Raw genomic sequence first — 17,431 nt, 5'->3', positions numbered from 1 at the left:
ATTTACCCCGTGTGTGATCAAACTGTCAAGAACCTGAAGACCCTATCGTCGAGAAAAAGATCCATATGTATTAATTTTATCGTTACAAACAAGGGTTACTTTGTCCTTTCACTAGGGATGAGCCTGGTTTATCAAAAATAAAATATGTCCAAATACCAGCCCCCAACGAAGAAAAAGAAAAGGAAAGATAAACTTAAAAGTGAAGCTTTATTGCCGTGAATTTCTAAGCTATCAGGCTGAAAGTGAAGGATAATTTTTTTTTTTAATTCCAAGATTTTTATGTTCCTGATTTAAATCTTTTTTTACCATATTTTTTACTCTTATTGAAACATTCATACACTTTTTTGTAATGATTTTTTGTTTTTTAAATTCAGATTTTGAGATTTTTACAATCTCAACACACTCTCTCCAATGTCTCTTGATATGCCGGTATCATATAACTCAATTTAAAATGAGAAAAACATATTTATATAGATTTATTTATTTTAAAATAGTTCTTTTTTTGCTTTTTATTGTTTTCCTCTTTAAAAATCTATTTTCTGGCTTTTAATTCTCCAACTTGGCCACTATAATCACCTAAAATTTCCTAAAAGAACTACAATGTTACATATGCGGAGAACATCCGACACCTTCTTTGTAGCGCTGCTGTAATAAACATTTCGGTTTCGGAATCCGAAATAGCCGTTGTTTCCGCCTAAATTTTAACCATATCGTGACAACATCCCGAAGGACCGTTAGACCGGTCTGCCCGGTTCCGACACTATATGGATTTGACCGGTTGACTCTTTGGCAACCCAAGAGCGTGTCTACTTGATTGATGTTCCTCGTCTAAAAAGCCCGGTCGTCCCTAGAATCTGAACCGTTGTTAGATCCAAGGGCATCGGGACTTGTGGTCCATTCAGAAACGCTATTTCCTGAGATACCAAATTACTCCTCCCCCTCTCTTTTCACACCCTTTACGCAAGTTGCCACGTGGCAATGAACCCGACAAAGTAGAAACCATCATCACTTGGTTGTGATCATGATTTCTTTCGTGGGTGGGTCCCGCGAAAGAATAGTTAAGTTGCTATTTTGTCTCTGTATGTTAATATGATTTGCCATGTGTCACGTAAGGAAAAGATCAGTCATTATAAAGGAGTGGGGTCCCACCAAGGGAAGCACGTGGTCAGTTGGCTCCAGAAGCCATGATCATCACCCGGTTGAGATCATGATTCAGCTTGATATGTTTGGTAGTGGGTGGGTCCCGACAAGAAACCATTTATTTAAGGGATACGTGGCGGATTGGGTTTGGTTTGGGGTGAGTCCCACGCGAAGGCATCTCATAAGAAAACACGCACGCACGGGCACGCTTCCCGAGCATATGATTTTCAGCCAAAAACGTAGTTACGGACAAAAACCCGAGAACGGAACGGAAATAGATGCGGTGCCGTACTTCCATTCCACGACAGCGACTCAACAGCTCATGTCCCGAGGGTTTCAACAACCGTAGAGCTGGAGTAAGAGAAAGAAAATTGCTAAATTCAAGGATCTCCGTTAAACCCGAGGATATGAAGATTCGTTTCCCCAAGGGTAATTTTGTCTTTTCATCCACGGCCATAAAGGCGTCAATGGGTCCGGTTCGGTAAATATCAGCCTCTACCCGACCCGAATAGAAAAAAAAGGAAAGGGAGAGAGGCGGCGTAGCACATGATCACTTCAACCTGAACCCGACTAAACCGATCCTAATTCCTAACCCAATAGGGTTGGGGTCAGTGCGGTTTTGCCACCTAACCCGATCCACTGAAATCCCTGGGGTTACCGACCCTTCAAAGAAAACCCGGAACTCCGGGAAGGAATATTTTCTTATATCATCAGAAACCTTCACAGTCCTTAGATTAAAAAGTTTTGCCCTGTGATGATGGTGACTGGTGAGATGGGTTAGGACTTAGGACTTAGGGATTTAGGGCATTAAACGAAAAGACAGGAATGTCCTTCTATGAGAAAGGGTATTTTGGTAATTAGGTCGAGGGATTACACATGGTAGTAAGATACTATAGTACCTTATGTACCTTCAATGGTAATAAACTTTCATTTTTATTTATTTATTTTTAAAAAGAAGGGCACAGAGTCGTACAGTACAGGCAGAATCACACATGCGCATCATGGGTTAGCATGGAAGCATTAAATTCAAGAGATAGTCCGTTGGTGCTATTTTAAATATTAGTTAAATAATAATCAAAGGGGCAGTAAGTAATTAAGCAAGATACGTGAGAACATCAAGAACAAAGCACTCCAATCTGGCCCCACTAATTTCTACAGAATCACAAGACCATCTGCTGAAAAGACCAAGGTGCCCTTTACATTTTGGCTTAAGCCAGCAAACCATCCTCTTTATTGGGCAATTCTAGGAGGGTATTCTTGTCTTTTTGCCAAGTGGCACGTGAGAATGCCTCAGAGAAAATCACAGGATTATTACATGTTATGGTGATGGCTGGGCTGGGTGGCCAATGAGGCCACTAAAATATGAAGGGGAGTGCATGTAAAGAAGAGCAAAGGACAGTGGCAAACATAATTCTGCTTCCACCTGAGTTTGCTGGGGAATGATGCTAGAGAAAGCAAATACATTTGGTTGTAATTATTTTGCAGTTGTTAAGGAAAGCTAGGGTCAGGCTGAACCCTAGCTCATCCACCACTGGAAAGTGGAAAGGCAAAAGGAAGGAAGAAAGGAAGTGTAGGATCCAGTGGCAAACATGTGGGCTTCACAGCCCTAAAGACTGACTCAGCCTTTTCTCAACAAGAACAATGCAAGCTCTTGAGTATGCTTCCTCATATAAATCATCAATGTAGATGCTCCAAACCGACCGGCCGGGCTCAAATCGACCAATCGGGACCCTCTGATTATGTGCTCGTTTCCTGAATTCGATACTCTTTTCAAAATTGTAAACCATAAAGAAATTCTAACAATCCATTTGCATTGACTTGTTTTTTTTTGCTAACCATAGTTCATTACCTTAATTAATCCTCATTATGCATAGCTGGGCGCCATAAACCTGACTTGGAAACATCAGTACCATCTATAATTTCTCTATTCTAATCTCCTAGTAATATATAATAATTAATAATTAAATAAATCTGACTACAACCCTAGATGAGCTAAGATCAATAATTTGTTTATAATTTCCCTAACTAACCCATGGATCCTATTATCCTGCTAATATTATTAACACAATATAAATCAGTGCAAAATGGGTAGACTTAAATGAGGAAAAACTATATTATAATACAAAGCATCATTAATAAACTGAAGAATAGAGGTTGCCTATAGAATATAATCTCAAAACAGCTAAGCTCCTCATTTTTTTTTTCTTTCTGAGAAAGAGAAGTTCTAAGTACCAATACAATAATGTGAGACAACAGAGGTTCTTAAAATAATGTCCTAATGGTGTCTCCAAACAAAAGAAAAGTATTAACCCCTCATGGATTACATGCCCCGTCCACATAACTCAGTATTATATAATGAAAAGAAGCTGTCCTTTACAATATAACCATATAAGACCCAAACCTCTGCATTATTTTGTCTCAATCATGTCTCCTTTGAGCTCCAATAAGTTTCTAAAATAATCAAATCCATACAAGTAAATAATATGAACTACATCACCCATTCAAATAGACTATATATTTCTGTGTATAGGATGGGTTGTCTTTTCAAGACAAGCATCTTATTTTATTTGTTCCATAGAGGGGGCTTTAAATGCCCTCTCTCTTTCTCTCTCTCATCCATACATTGGTTGCACGTGTTCTCACCAATTAAGGAGGAGATCCGTGTAAACTGCTAAGGTATCTCATTTCCTCTCACGTGCACACAGAATTTATGTATTTCTTTTTATCATTTTTTCTCGAAATAAACCACTGTATCAATCATTGAAAATAGATTAGAAGATGCTTTAATCTGTTACATAGAGGGAATACAGGATGGCCCCAGTTAATATAATCTTTGATGGAGACGTCTAGCATACCATACATTTGGCCCATCTATCTGTCAATCTGGTTATCACTCACAATCAGAATCAGAAGACCACATCTGAAACAGGCAATTAGCTCGAAACTTGTGATAAACTGTAATCTTGAATAAAATTAAAATCAAATATACATGTTCAGGAAAACTGTAATATTGCTTCACCGCATAATTTGCATTTTGAACCACTGATTGATGAGTAATCTCACAGAAATTGTAGTCCCAATGCAAACTTCATACGACTTCAATTAAACAAATACACTCTTAATTTTACTATGAAACAGAGAAGATAGCGAGAAAGCTTTGTAGGCCCGTATATTTGTATTTATATATACGTCAAATACTTATCTGGCTAGCCATATAAGTTTCTTCCACAGCGGTCACATACATTAGGGACTGTTCCAGAGACAGTTTCTGGCTTCTGCTTCTTCATCTCTGGCAGATCATGCTCCAGAAGAGCGTGCAGTGCTTTTGGAGCTTCTTGGAGATCTTCAGAACTGAAAGTCAGACGTGCACAAAAATCCATTATAAAGACCGCTTTTTAATTGTCATAAAACTATAAAATGGAACGATTCCAGAAACAACAGAAAATAGTAGGTGGTTTAACTCAGTTGTCCATTTTTCTATTCAAAGTACATTGGCCATAAAATTGTTACATGTCATTCAGTAGACAAAAAAATATAACTTCCTGGTACCCATAATTCAAGAGCGAGTTGACATGTGCTCCACAGAAGACGAGTGATGAAGGTGCAGTGACATCCCTCCAAATTTGTGGTAAAGTCATCAAATGGATTATCATAGTAGAACCTGTAGGGTGCCCTCTATATAGTTACCATATTGTTTTTATCCATCCAAAAATGGACTGGACCTATACATGGTGTATTTACTTTCATTCACACCATTTTGGTGGCTGCACAGTTGGTGTCATATTCATGATCTGCCAGGTATGTACCTTAGATTTCTAGAACACAGAATGTAGAAGAAGACACTGTTGAGAAACAACTTTCAGTTGCCAAATGGAATTTCAACGCAGAAGCACAGCCAAGCTATTGGTTTTGTTTTAAAACTGTCTACCTTGATAGTTTCTTTAGGAACCATTTGTAAATAACCTGATAAAATTATGATAAATGGAACAAGCCAGATGAGTTGATGTAAACAATCTCCAAGTTAGGAATTCAATGGCTGAAAAACAGAAGAAATTCAACGGCATTGAAAGCTAGCTACAGCCCAAATATTTATTAGCCAAAAAGAATGTGATTGAAAATGAGTTCTCATCAGTATCTCCATCAAAACAAAGTTAAAAAACTAATATATAATTAAATCTAATAAGGAAAAAAGTTAGCAAACACACTATCCTATCACCACAACTAAATAGTAAAATAGGCCACAAGAAAAAAAAAGGAAATTCATTGATTGCCTTCACAACCCTGACAAATTCCAGCCACTAATAACCCCAAAAAATTATAAATTACGGAGGTATGACGACTTTATCTCATATTTATACTAGGAAGTATGATGACTTCCTTCGCATTTAATACTAGAAAACTTACTGAAAAAAAGTACCAAGCCTTGTAAGACTAATTTGATAAAACAGGTAATTACGCCCAAAATTTATAACACTTAATTTATAACTATTTTTCATAATTGCATACACACGGATATGAAATCAGAACCCAATGCATGTCTGGGAGTCTGACTCAGCAAGGTGAAAATACAAAGACTTGTGGAGATATAGGTAGAAAAATAAAAACTATTAAAATAGTCCTATTTTTTATATCCAACATTGTACTCCTATAGAAGAATCTCTGAAATTTGTTTTTCACTATTTATAGGAAAATGCTAGTGTACATTAGCTGTTCATTAATTTAAAATAAGCAAAATTTTACATAGAAGTGTCGCTCAAGAATCCATAGAGTGATGGAATATGATGCATGTTTGACGAGGACACTTCATCCATTTAACAGGATAAAAGTAATTAAAGTGATGGTTGAAATCACCAACATAGAGGTGAATATCAATTTTCACTGTAATATTTAATTCAAAAAAATGATGGTGCAGAGTGGTGTACTGATTGGTTATTATTTTATCCCCTATTAAACACGTAGCCTACTTATGCATTTATCAAGGCCTATGATATTGGTTGGGCCATCCTTTGCATTGCCCCTGGGCTGGATTTCATAACCCTGTAGATGTTAACTATCCATGAATATAGCCTATCCAAAGGTATTGGACCATTTGGAGAGTCCAGTTAGTGAGAATGTAGTTCTTGACCATCCACATTGTTGGATGAAGGCACCACCAACACTTAATTGGGCTTTCTGTCAAGAAACACTTTTATATACAATAGAACTCAAGATAGCTCCAAAGATGGAAGATTCATCAAGAATATATTGTTTACCTCATGGAGAGCGGAGGGGTTAGACGAATTATTGTGTCATGTGTGGGTTTAGCAAGAATTCCTCTATCTTTCAACTTGAGACAGACATCATAAGCAGAGATAGGGGATAGAGCCTTGCTGTTTAGCTCCACGGCATTAAGCAAACCTTTTCCTCGAACTTCCTTTATTATCTGAGGGAATTGCTTCTGAACTTTCATTAGCTGATTCCTAAATTCCTTGCCCATCTGATCAGCCCTGTAACATAGCAGCATAACAAATTCAATAGGTCAGGCTTGATACCTTTTTATTGACAGAAGGAAGATTTAACCAATATTTTGAATGAACACAAACTCAATTAAGCTATTTGAAATTCACATAGAAATTCCATTAAAAGAAATAAGAAGTAATAATTGAAAGATATTATGTTCAAAAGAGTAATCTTTAAAGCATGACTTGATTATAGATATTCAGTGTTATACAATTGGAAATAAACATGAAATTGATGAGTACTTCATCTTCACCTATCAGAAAGTGAGCGAGAGACTAAACAAAACTCCCAGTACACCCTGAAGTTAGTAGCCGTTGACAGATGTTGTTGTATATATGTTTGGTACCGCAAGGGTACTTTTGTAATTTCTTCATTCTTTAAGTTGTACGGACATCCTAGTATAAATAATAACATACTGCACGCCTGCAGTATTCTTTTTGGGCTCTCAGTCCTCTCGCCTCTCCTCTCTCCCTTTCTCTTGTTCAATATGGTATCAGAGCAGGTCGTCCAGGCCTGAAGGGTGATGTCGAGCAGTCTGATTTTTTCATCTTCCAAAGTCGAGCAGTCTGTCCCTTCATCTTCCAGTTGTGTCCATCTGCTGTTCGGCTTTCAGCAAGTAGAAGTCTGCCTGACTTTTCATCTTCCAGCGTGGAGAAGGTTCTGTTTTATGGAGAAATTTCCATCTGATGTTCAACTGAAACTTTCATGGAGAAGTTTTGTTTTCATCCCCTGATGTTCGACTGAAACTTTCAGAGGCTATCATCTGATGTTCACGAAGATATTATCTGCTGTTCATCTGCTGTTCGGCTGCCCTGGTATTCGACTGAAGTACCCTTTTTTGTTACTTTGTTCTCATTGACTGTTCGGCTCCCCTGTTGATGGACTGAAGTAACCTTTTTTACTTTGCTCTCATTGATTGTTCGGCTGCCCTGAAGTTGGACCTGTACCAGGTCTGCCAATTAGGTGTGTGGTGAACTTCACCTTTCTCCTTCCATTCTGTTGTGGGGTCGTATGATCCCTGTAAAAGCATAGGTCATAAGGACCTGTTTATGTGCTGCAACAGCAGTGTTTTGTTTTTTGGATCCCTGTAAAACCATAGGTCATAAGGACCTGTTTATGTGCTGCAACAGCAGTGTTTGTTTTTGGATCCCTGTGAAACCGTAGGTCATAAGGACCTGTTTGTGTGCTGCAACAGCAGTCTTTTTTTTGAGGCAGTGCTCCTCCTTTGGGTGTTGTTTTTAAATCTGAAATCATGAGTGGTGAAGATTCTGCCACATCTGGAGTTTCCTAGAGTGGTCAAGAGGGATCAAGAGGGATCAAGCTGTACACCACTGCAAGGGGGAAGATAGGCTATATTAATGGGAGAATTAAAGAACCACACTCTGGGAGTGCTGAATATGATAGATGGAATCAGGAGAACAGCATGGTTATGTCTTGGCTCTTAGTCTCCATGCAACCTCAAATAAGGAAGAATTTCATGTGGGCTGAAACAGCATATGAGATCTGGGAACAAGCAAAATCTACATATTCAGAACTACGACACTATGCCAAGATCTATTGTCGGCAAGATATGATTTGCGGCAAATTAAGAAAGATATGATTTGCTGCAAATTTAGAAAGATTTGATTTGATTGATTACAGATTTGATTTTGTTTCGACTGCTGCTACAGTAGTCCGAACAGGAAGAAGAAGAAGAAGAAGAAGAAGAAGAAGAAGAAGAGAAGAAGAAGAAGGGTCTGTCGAAAATCCGATGGTTAACCCATCCAGTCGACCCCCTTAATCTATATTAGATTCTAATAATGTTTACAAAGACAGAAATGCCCTTACTTAAGTGTGGGGCAGAGTAACTCTAATAACACTGCCACATAAGCAAGTTACTTAATAAACAGAAGACTAAACTACCCCTATTCGGCACATCTTAACACTCCCCCTCAAGCTGGAGAATATATGTCATATAATCCCAGCTTGTTACATAGATAGTTCACTTTCCCTGAGCTTAGAGCTTTTGTAAACAAATCTGCCCACTGGTCATTGGAGCCCACATGTTCTGTATTTATCTCTCCGGCAAGAACCTTCTCTCTCACAAAGTAGCAATCAACCTCTATGTGCTTTGTTCTCTCATGAAAGACAGGATTGGAAGAGATATGGAGTGCAGCTTGGTTGTCACAGTACAATTTCATAGGTTTATCCATGTGAAACCCAATTTCTTGTAGGAGATTCCTCAGCCACACTAATTCACAGGTAGTGTGAGCCATGGCCCTATATTCGGCTTCAGCACTGCTTCTGGCTACAACCGTCTGCTTTTTACTCTTCCATGTCACAAGATTTCCTCCCAGAAATGTGCAATAGCCTATAGTAGATCTTCTGTCACTCACTGAGCCTGCCCAGTCTGCATCTGTATACCCAACTACTTCAAGTTTTCCTCCTGGTTTATACAATAGCCCACGGCCTGGAGCTCCTTTCAGATACCTCACAATTCTAAGGACTGCATCCCAGTGAGGTATACGAGGGTTCTGCATGAATTGGCTCACCACACTGACTGCAAAGGAGATGTCGGGTCTCGTGATAGTTAGATAATTCAGCTTTCCCACTAGTCGTCTATACCTTCCAGGATCTTCAAATACTTCTCCTGTATCACTGCTCAACTTAACATTTGGTTCCATAGGGGTCTCAGCCGGTTTTGCACCTAACAGTCCTGTTTCTTCCAATAGATCAAGGACATATTTCCTTTGGCACAGATTCACACCTTGTTTTGACCTGGCAACCTCTATTCCCAAGAAATACTTTAATGTTCCAAGGTCCTTTGTTTGAAAATGATTTTGCAGAAATACTTTTAGTTTGCCAATCCCCAATTTATCACTATCAATGATGACAATATCATCCACATAGACCACTAATAAAATCTTCCTAGCTTCTGAGTCATAGCTGAACACTGAGTGATCAACCTGGCATTGCTTCATTCCAAAACTCTTCACCACTTCGCTGAACTTCCCAAACCAAGCACGTGGAGATTGCTTCAACCCATAAATTGCTTTCTTCAGCTTGCACACCTTACCACCCTCCCCTTGAGCAACAAACCCAGGTGGTTGCTCCATATATACCTCCTCCACTAGATCACCATGGAGGAAGGCATTCTTTATGTCAAGTTGAAGGAGAGGCCAATCATACATAACTGCCAAGAAAATTAGGACACGAACGGAACCAATTTTAGCCACCGGAGAGAATGTCTCCATGTAGTCCACACCATACAACTGTGAGTAACCTTTAGCAACAAGTCTGGCCTTCAGACGCTCCACACTACCATCTGACAAGTATTTCACAGTATACACCCATTTACAGCCCACAACATGCTTCCCAGGTGGGAGAGTAGTGAGTTCCCACGTTTGAGTATGTTGAAGAGCAGAAAGTTCCTCTTCCATTGCCCGCCGCCATCCAGGTGAACTAAGAGCTTCTTGAACATTGTTAGGTATGGAAATAGAAGACAAAAGTGAAACAAACTGGCGATGTGAGGTAGAAAGACGAGATAATGAAACAAAATTGGAAATGGGATGGAGTGTAGAACTACGTTTACCTTTCCGTAAGGCAATGGGTAGGTCAAGATCTGAAGGTTCAGCAATAGGAGCCATGAGAGGATCCGCAGATGAGGTAGAAGCAGGAGGAGGGGCCGGTGTCGTTCGACGTGTATACACTTGTCGGATCGGTGGTCGTTCAGTGGTGACCTGCACTGGATGAGGAGATGAGTCTACTCCAACAACAGCCTCTGGAACTGAATCACTAACAGGAAGAGGAAGAGGAGGTAAGGGTGAGGACAAGGGTGCTTCAAGACGGGAGAAGAAGGGAACAAACTAAAAAAAGGTGACATCAGGGCAGACATAGCACTTTCGGGCAATGGGATTATAACACTTGTACCCTTTTTGAGTCCGAGAGTAGCCAAGGAAGACACATTTAATTGAGTGTGCATCTAGCTTGTCTATTCCAGGACTCAGATTATGAACAAAGCACACACAACCAAAGACACGAGGAGTTAATGGAAACGGAGATAAAGTGGGAAACAAGATGGAGAAGGGGGACCGACCATGAAGAATAAAAGAGGGCATCCGATTAATGAGAAAACATGCAGTGAGTACAACATCACTCCAAAACCGTTTAGGAACATTCATGTGGTGAAGCATAGACCGAGCAATTTCAAGAAGATGACGATTCTTCCGTTCAGCCACCCCATTTTGTTGAGGGGTGAAAGCACACGAGGTCTGATGAATAATGCCATGCTGTTCTAAATACTGTTGAAATGCAATAAGAAAGTATTCACGACCATTATCTGAACGGAGAACTTTGATTGGAACACCAAATTGTGTGCGTATTTCAGCATGAAATTTTTGAAAAATGGAAAATAATTCACTTCTTTCTTTCATTAAGTAAATCCATGTCATTCTTGAACAATCATCAATAAAGGAGACAAAATACTTGTACCCATTATAAGACTCAATTTTGATTGGACCCCAAACATCTGAATGAACCAAAGAAAAATGACTCAACATGCGACTCTCAACTCTTGGATTGAAGGACACACGACGGTGTTTACCAAACTGACATGACTCACATTGTAAAACTGACAACTGACTCAATGATGGAACCAACATCTTGAGAACCTTGAGAGATGGATGTCCCAGTCGGCAATGCCATTGTAGAGGAGTAAGGGAAGTCTGAAGTGCAATTGAAGATCCACCGCCGTCAAGGTAATACAATCCACCAGCTTCATGCCCCCCACCAATCTTCTTCTCCGTCTTGAGATCCTGAAAAACACAAGTGGAAGGAAAGAAGGTAACAGAACAGTTAAGAGCTTTGGTTATTTTACTAACAGACATAAGATTGAATGGAAACTTAAGTACATATAAAACAGATGATAAGGGGACAGAAGCCAAGTCAACTTTACCAACACCACAAATGGGAGATGAGGACCCATTGGCAAGTGTAACAGTTTGTGATGTGGAGGTTTCAGAAAGAGAAGAGAAGAGAACACACCTGGAGTCCCGGTCATATGATCTGAGGCTCCAGAGTCAATAATCCAGGAAGGAGTTTTAGATGACATGCAAGCAATACCTGATTGGGCATATGTGGCAGTGGTATGCTGTGAAGTAGTTTGAAGGAACCGTTCATACTCATCACGCGGAACACTCACCATCTCCCTCCCAGAAGTAGATGTAGATGTGGGAGGTGTTCGGTCTGCCAGTTTACTGTCACTAATAGCAACCTCGCCTGCTACAGCATGATTAGCCCATTTAGAGGGAGGGTCATGGGTCCGATCATGAATTTTAAGGCCGCCATGGTTGGCTCTGGTTCAGCCTCTTCGGACGCTACCAGTAGTGTGACATCTTCGGAGGGAGGTATTCAATCAACAACCCTCTCTCTTTCTGAGAATTCTCTTCAAATTACCATTCACAAATTGAATGGAAAGAATTATCTTGAGTGGTCTCAGTCCGTGCGGTTGGTGATTGACGACAAAGGGAAACTCGGCTATTTGAATGGCGAAGTAAAACCGCCAGCCACTGATGATCCAAAGTACAGGTAGTGGCGCTCTGAAAATTCTATGGTTACTGCCTAGCTGATCAACTCTATGGATCCTGTGGTTGGAAAACCATTCATGTTCTTGCCGATTGCTCGTGATGTGTGGGAAGCTGTTAGGGAAACCTATTCAGATCTGGACAATCATTCACAACTGTTCGAACTGAATACCCGAATGTGGAAGATGCAGCAAGGTAAGTGTGAAGTAACTGCTTATTATAATGATATGATGGCTGTTTGGCAGGAGCTGGATTTATTTGAAGAAGAATGGGAAAGTCTGAGTGACAGTGCTCGATAAAAAAAGAAGATAGAAAGAGGCCGGGTCTTTGTCTTCTTGGCTGGTTTGAATAAAGAACTCGATGAGGTCCGGGGACGTATCTTAGGGCCCTTGCCTACTATAAGAGAAATTTTTTCAGAAGTGCATAGAGAAGAAGCATGGCGGCAAGTGATGTTGAAGAATGTTAATGAAACAAAAACTGAGAATGAAGGGTCCGCTCTTGTGGCCCGAGGTGCAGACGTAGACGGAGATAAACGAGGAGGAAAGCAAAGGCCTTGGTGTGATCATTGTAAAAAGCCATGTCATACTCGGGAAACCTACTGGAAGCTACACGGGAAACCAGCAGGTTGGAAGAAAAAATTAGACAGTGACAACAAGTCAGGGGGAGATGTCCGCATGCTTCAAGTAAGCAATTCGGATCCAGGGCAGCAATCATCCTCAGAGTCTCTTCCTTTCACAAAGGAACAAATAGAGCATTTATATAAAATGTTTCAATCTCAATTGTTAAGAAACTCTAACCCATCCTGCTCTCTAGCCCAGTCAAGTAATTTTTTCATTGCAGCCATTGCTTGTACCAAATCTAATGGCTCTTGGATATTAGATTTAGGTGCCAATGATCATATGACCGGCACTTCACAATTCATCTCTTCATATACACCCTGTGCAGGGAATCAAAAGGTTAAAATTGTAGATGGTTCCTTTGCTACTTGTTGAGCAAGAGCAAGAGAAGAGAGGAGAGAAGGGAGAAGAGAGGTGAGTCGAGTGGACTGAAAGCCCTCCAGAATACAGGGGGCGAGTGAAAGAATTATTATTTATACTGGCCCAGTCGTACAATATAAACAAGAGAGAAATTACAACAGTACCCTTGTGGTACTAAACCTAAGTACACAAACAACAGTCAACACTCCCCCTCAAATTGGAGCATAGATATCAATCATGCCCAACTTGTCATAAAGATCATGTCTGGAAAGGTTTAAACCCTTTGTAAAGATGTCTGCAAGCTGGTTCTCAGAAGTGACATAGGGGGTACACACTTCGCCTGTGATAACTTTCTCTCTGATAAAATGCTTGTCAACTTCGATGTGCTTTGTTCTATCATGTAGCACCGGATTGGCAGCAATGCTTATAGCTGCTTTGTTATCACAAAATAGAGTTATAGGTTTAGCCACTGAGAAACCCAACTCCCCCAACAAATTCTTTATCCACATGCCTTCAGCAACCCTGTGGGCCATAGCACAATATTCAACTTCAGCACTGGATCTAGCCACAACATTTTGCTTTTTACTCCTCCATGTAACAAGGTTCCCTCCTATAAAGGTGCAGTAGCCACTGGTAGACTTTCTGTCACTTTGGGATCCAGCCCAATCTGCATCTGTATAAACTTCAACTTTCAAATGTCCGTGCTTTTGAAATAACAAGCCAGTACCCGGATACTTCTTCGAAGGATTCTCTCTGCTGCTTCAAGATGGGAAGACCTAGGAGCATGCATGAACTGGCTGAGGACACCAACAGCATATGCAATGTCTGGGCGAGTCATAGAAAGGTATAACAATCTCCCTACAAGCCTCTGAAACTGTTTCACATCCTTGAGAGGTTCACCACAGCTGTCACCTAATTTATGGTTGGGGTCAATGGGAGAGTCAACTGGCTTCACCCCCATCTTCCCAGTGTCCTAAAGTAAATCTAGGACATATTTCCTTTGAGAAATGAAGATACCCTTCTTTGATCGGGCGACTTCAATTCCAAGGAAGTATTTGGCAGGTCCTAGATCCTTCACTTCAAACTGAGTGGCAAGAAAAAGTTTCAATCTCTGAATTTCATCCTCCCAGTCACCAGTAGCAATTATGTCATCCACATATATAATTAGAGCAGCAATTTTACCTTCTCTTCTCACAAACAGTGTGTGATCTGATTGACATTGCCTGTATCCTTTCTGCTGAACTGCCACATGGAATCTGCTGAACCAAGCTCTTGGTGATTGTTTCAGCCCGTATAAGGACTTCTTTAACTTGCACACTTTCTGTTCATTGCCTTGAGCTAGAAAACCAGGAGGTTGAATCATGTACACTTCCTCTTCAAGGTCACCATTCAAGAATGCATTCTTGATGTCAAGCTGGTGTAAAACCCAATCCAGATTAGCCGCAAGAGAGAAAAGGATTCTAATGGAGTTCATCTTGGCAACGGGGGCAAAAGTTTTTGCATAATCAACTCCATACACTAGAGTAAATCCCTTTGCCACTAAGCGAGCTTTATACCTTTCCACTATTCCATCAACCTTATGCTTGACTGTGAACACCCATTTACATCCAACTGGAACATTTCCCTTAGGAAGATCAACAAGTTCCCATGTGCCATTTTTGTGAAGGGCATTAATTTCTTCCATGGCATTTATCCATTCAGGAACTGAAAGAGCTTCTGCCACATTCTTAGGGATAGGAACACTGCCAATAGAGGTAAGGAAAGCACGAAATGAGGATGAAATGTTCTCATAGGAGACAAAATTGGAAATGGGATGTTTAGTGGTGCACAATCTAACACCCTTCCTGTGAGCAATAGGACGGTCAAGATCATTAGCAGTAGAGGAATCATTTTCAACAGATTCAAGGACATCATTGGGAGCCAAAATACCTGAGTGAGTATGATCCTCCCCCGAGGAGTCTGGTGGCACTGGAGGTACAGCTTCCGGATTCTCTACAACTCTTGAATTTGGTTGGCCTTTGCGACGACGAGAAAAAACACAAAAAGGCGGAGGGTCAGGAAGAGAAGGAAGCTGAACCAGTTTCTCCTCATGCCTACACTCCCCCTGAGGAGAAACAGGAAAGAAAGGCTCATTTTCAAAGAAAGAAACATCCATGGAGACATAGAATTTCCGAGAAACAGGATCAAAACAACGGTATCCCTTTTGAGTGAAGGAGTAACCAAGAAATATGTAAGAGATAGCACGAGAATCCAATTTTCCACGGGTGGGAGACAGATTTTGTACAAAACACCGGCAACCAAAGACACACGGAGGAATAGAAAGAAGAGGAGCCTTAGGAAAGAGAAGTTGATGTGGGGCTTTGTACTCTAACCGACGAGAGGGCATACGATTTATAAGGTAGGTGGAACAAAGAACAACTTCAAGCCAAAAACGTTTGGGAACATTCATATGAAGTAGTAAACCCCGATCCACTTCAAGGAGATGTCGGTTCTTCTGTTCGGTCACACCATTTTGTTGTGGCGTGCAGGCACAAGAGCTACGGTGAAGAGAACCGCGTGAAGCAAAAATCTCCGTGAGGTCACTATGAAAAAATTCTTTTGCATTGTCTGATTGGAAAATTTGGATTTCAGTTTGAAATTGAGTGAAGACCATCCGCTGGAAATCTTGAATGATTTTTGGTACTTCTTCCCTGGTTCGCATCGGGTAGACCCAAGTATATCTAGAATAATCATCAATGAGGGTAATGCACATGAGAGAAATTACAACAATACCCTTGTGGTACTAAACCTGAGTACACAAACAACTGTGAACACTACTGTTGCTAGGAAAGAAACTGTCTATTTCTCCTTCTCTAAACCATAAAGATGTTCTACATGTTCCTAACCTATCATACAATCTCTTATCTGTCAGCAAGCTAACCCTTGATCATAATTGTCGGGTTAATTTTTGGTCTTCTTGCTGTGAATTTCAGGATTTAACCTCAGGGAAGATGATTGAGGGTGCTAAACTGGATGGTGGCCTCTACCTCTTTAATAAAGGATCAACCTTTGGAAGGCAAGACCGACAGACTTGTTTCAGCTCTATCTCTGTTTCTAGTGACAGTGAAGTTTTGTTGTAGCATTATCGGTTAGGACATCCTAGCTTTCAATATTTAAAGCATCTATTTCCCAAGTTATTCATGAATAAAAATAATTCGTGTTTTAAGTGTGAATCTTGTGAATTAGCAAAACATCATCGTGCTGTTTTTCCGTCCCAACCATATAAAAAATCAAAACCATTTACCATGATTCACAGTGATGTTTGGGGTCCTTCTAGAGTAACAACTCTTTCTGGAAAGCGTTGGTTCATTACTTTTATTGATGATCATAGGGTCACTTGGGTTTTCCTTTTAAAAGAGAAATCAGATGCTGAAACTGTGTTTAAAACTTTCTATAACATGGTTCAAACACAATTTTAGACTCAGATTAAAATTTTTCGAAGTAATAATGGAAAGGAATTTTTTAACAATGTGTTAGGGAATTTTTTTGCTGAGAAATGAATTGTACACCAAAGTTCGTGTAATAATACACCTCAACAAAATGGGGTGGCTGAAAGGAAAAGCAAACATCTCCTTGAAGTTGCTAGAGCCCTAAGTTTTCAAACTAAGGTTCCTAAGTATCTTTGGGGAGAAGCCGTTTTAACAACCACTTATTTAATTAACAGACTGCCTACACGAATTTTGGATTTTAAAACACCCATACAGGTTTTCATTGACTGTTTCCAAAATCTCGGCTAGTGACAAACATTCCTTTAAAAATTTTTGGAAGTGTGGCCTTTGTTCAATACCATGATCCTAAACGTTCAAAACATGATCCAAAAGCACATAAATGTATTTTTGTAGGCTATCCCACTAATTAGAGAGGTTACAAATGCTTTGATCCAATTTTGAAAAGGATGTTTGTGACTATGGATGTCACATTCTTTGAAGGAACCTCATACTATAGACACTCCCATCTTCAGGGGGAGAGCAACACTAGTGAAGATGGTCTTTTAGATGGTTCTAATTTAATATTTGAATTTGTCCATAATGATGTTCCTCACAACTAGTCACCGAAAGAAAGTGAGGCAGAAAAAATCAGTGGAAACAAATGAATTAAATATTGAAAATGAACAACCTTCGGTGATGCCATCTCAAAATAAAAAAGCGGAAACAACAGAGATGCGTGCGAAACAGTATAAAGGCCTTGTATATTCAAGGGAACATCTAGCACTGA

General features: G+C 40.1%; 1 protein-coding gene across 2 annotated transcripts in view; it reads right to left on the bottom strand.

Annotated features, from left to right (window-relative positions):
- Window positions 1–4,085: 4,085 nt before the first annotated feature.
- Window positions 4,086–17,431, bottom strand: part of DELTA-OAT (ornithine-delta-aminotransferase) — a 90,274-nt gene continuing 76,928 nt past the window's right edge. Inside the window, exons 9-10 of one of the 2 annotated variants that reach the window (XM_088900092.1) lie at window positions 6,393–6,626; window positions 4,086–4,491 (exon numbers count right to left, since the gene is read on the bottom strand). In XM_088900092.1, the coding sequence (XP_088756218.1) occupies window positions 4,347–4,491; window positions 6,393–6,626 (379 nt within the window). In that variant the 3' untranslated portion in view covers window positions 4,086–4,346. Of the gene's footprint in view, window positions 4,492–6,388; window positions 6,627–17,431 lie in introns of those variants that run through there. The other variant, XM_088900093.1, reaches the window with a different exon arrangement.

Source organism: Nelumbo nucifera, chromosome 3 (genome assembly GCF_055504915.1).
Source record: "Nelumbo nucifera cultivar China Antique chromosome 3, China Antique-T2T, whole genome shotgun sequence".
NCBI classification, from domain to species: Eukaryota; Viridiplantae; Streptophyta; class Magnoliopsida; order Proteales; family Nelumbonaceae; genus Nelumbo; species Nelumbo nucifera.
The sequence above is the reverse complement of the archived record's forward strand: the minus strand, read 5'-3'. Positions and strand labels throughout refer to the sequence as shown.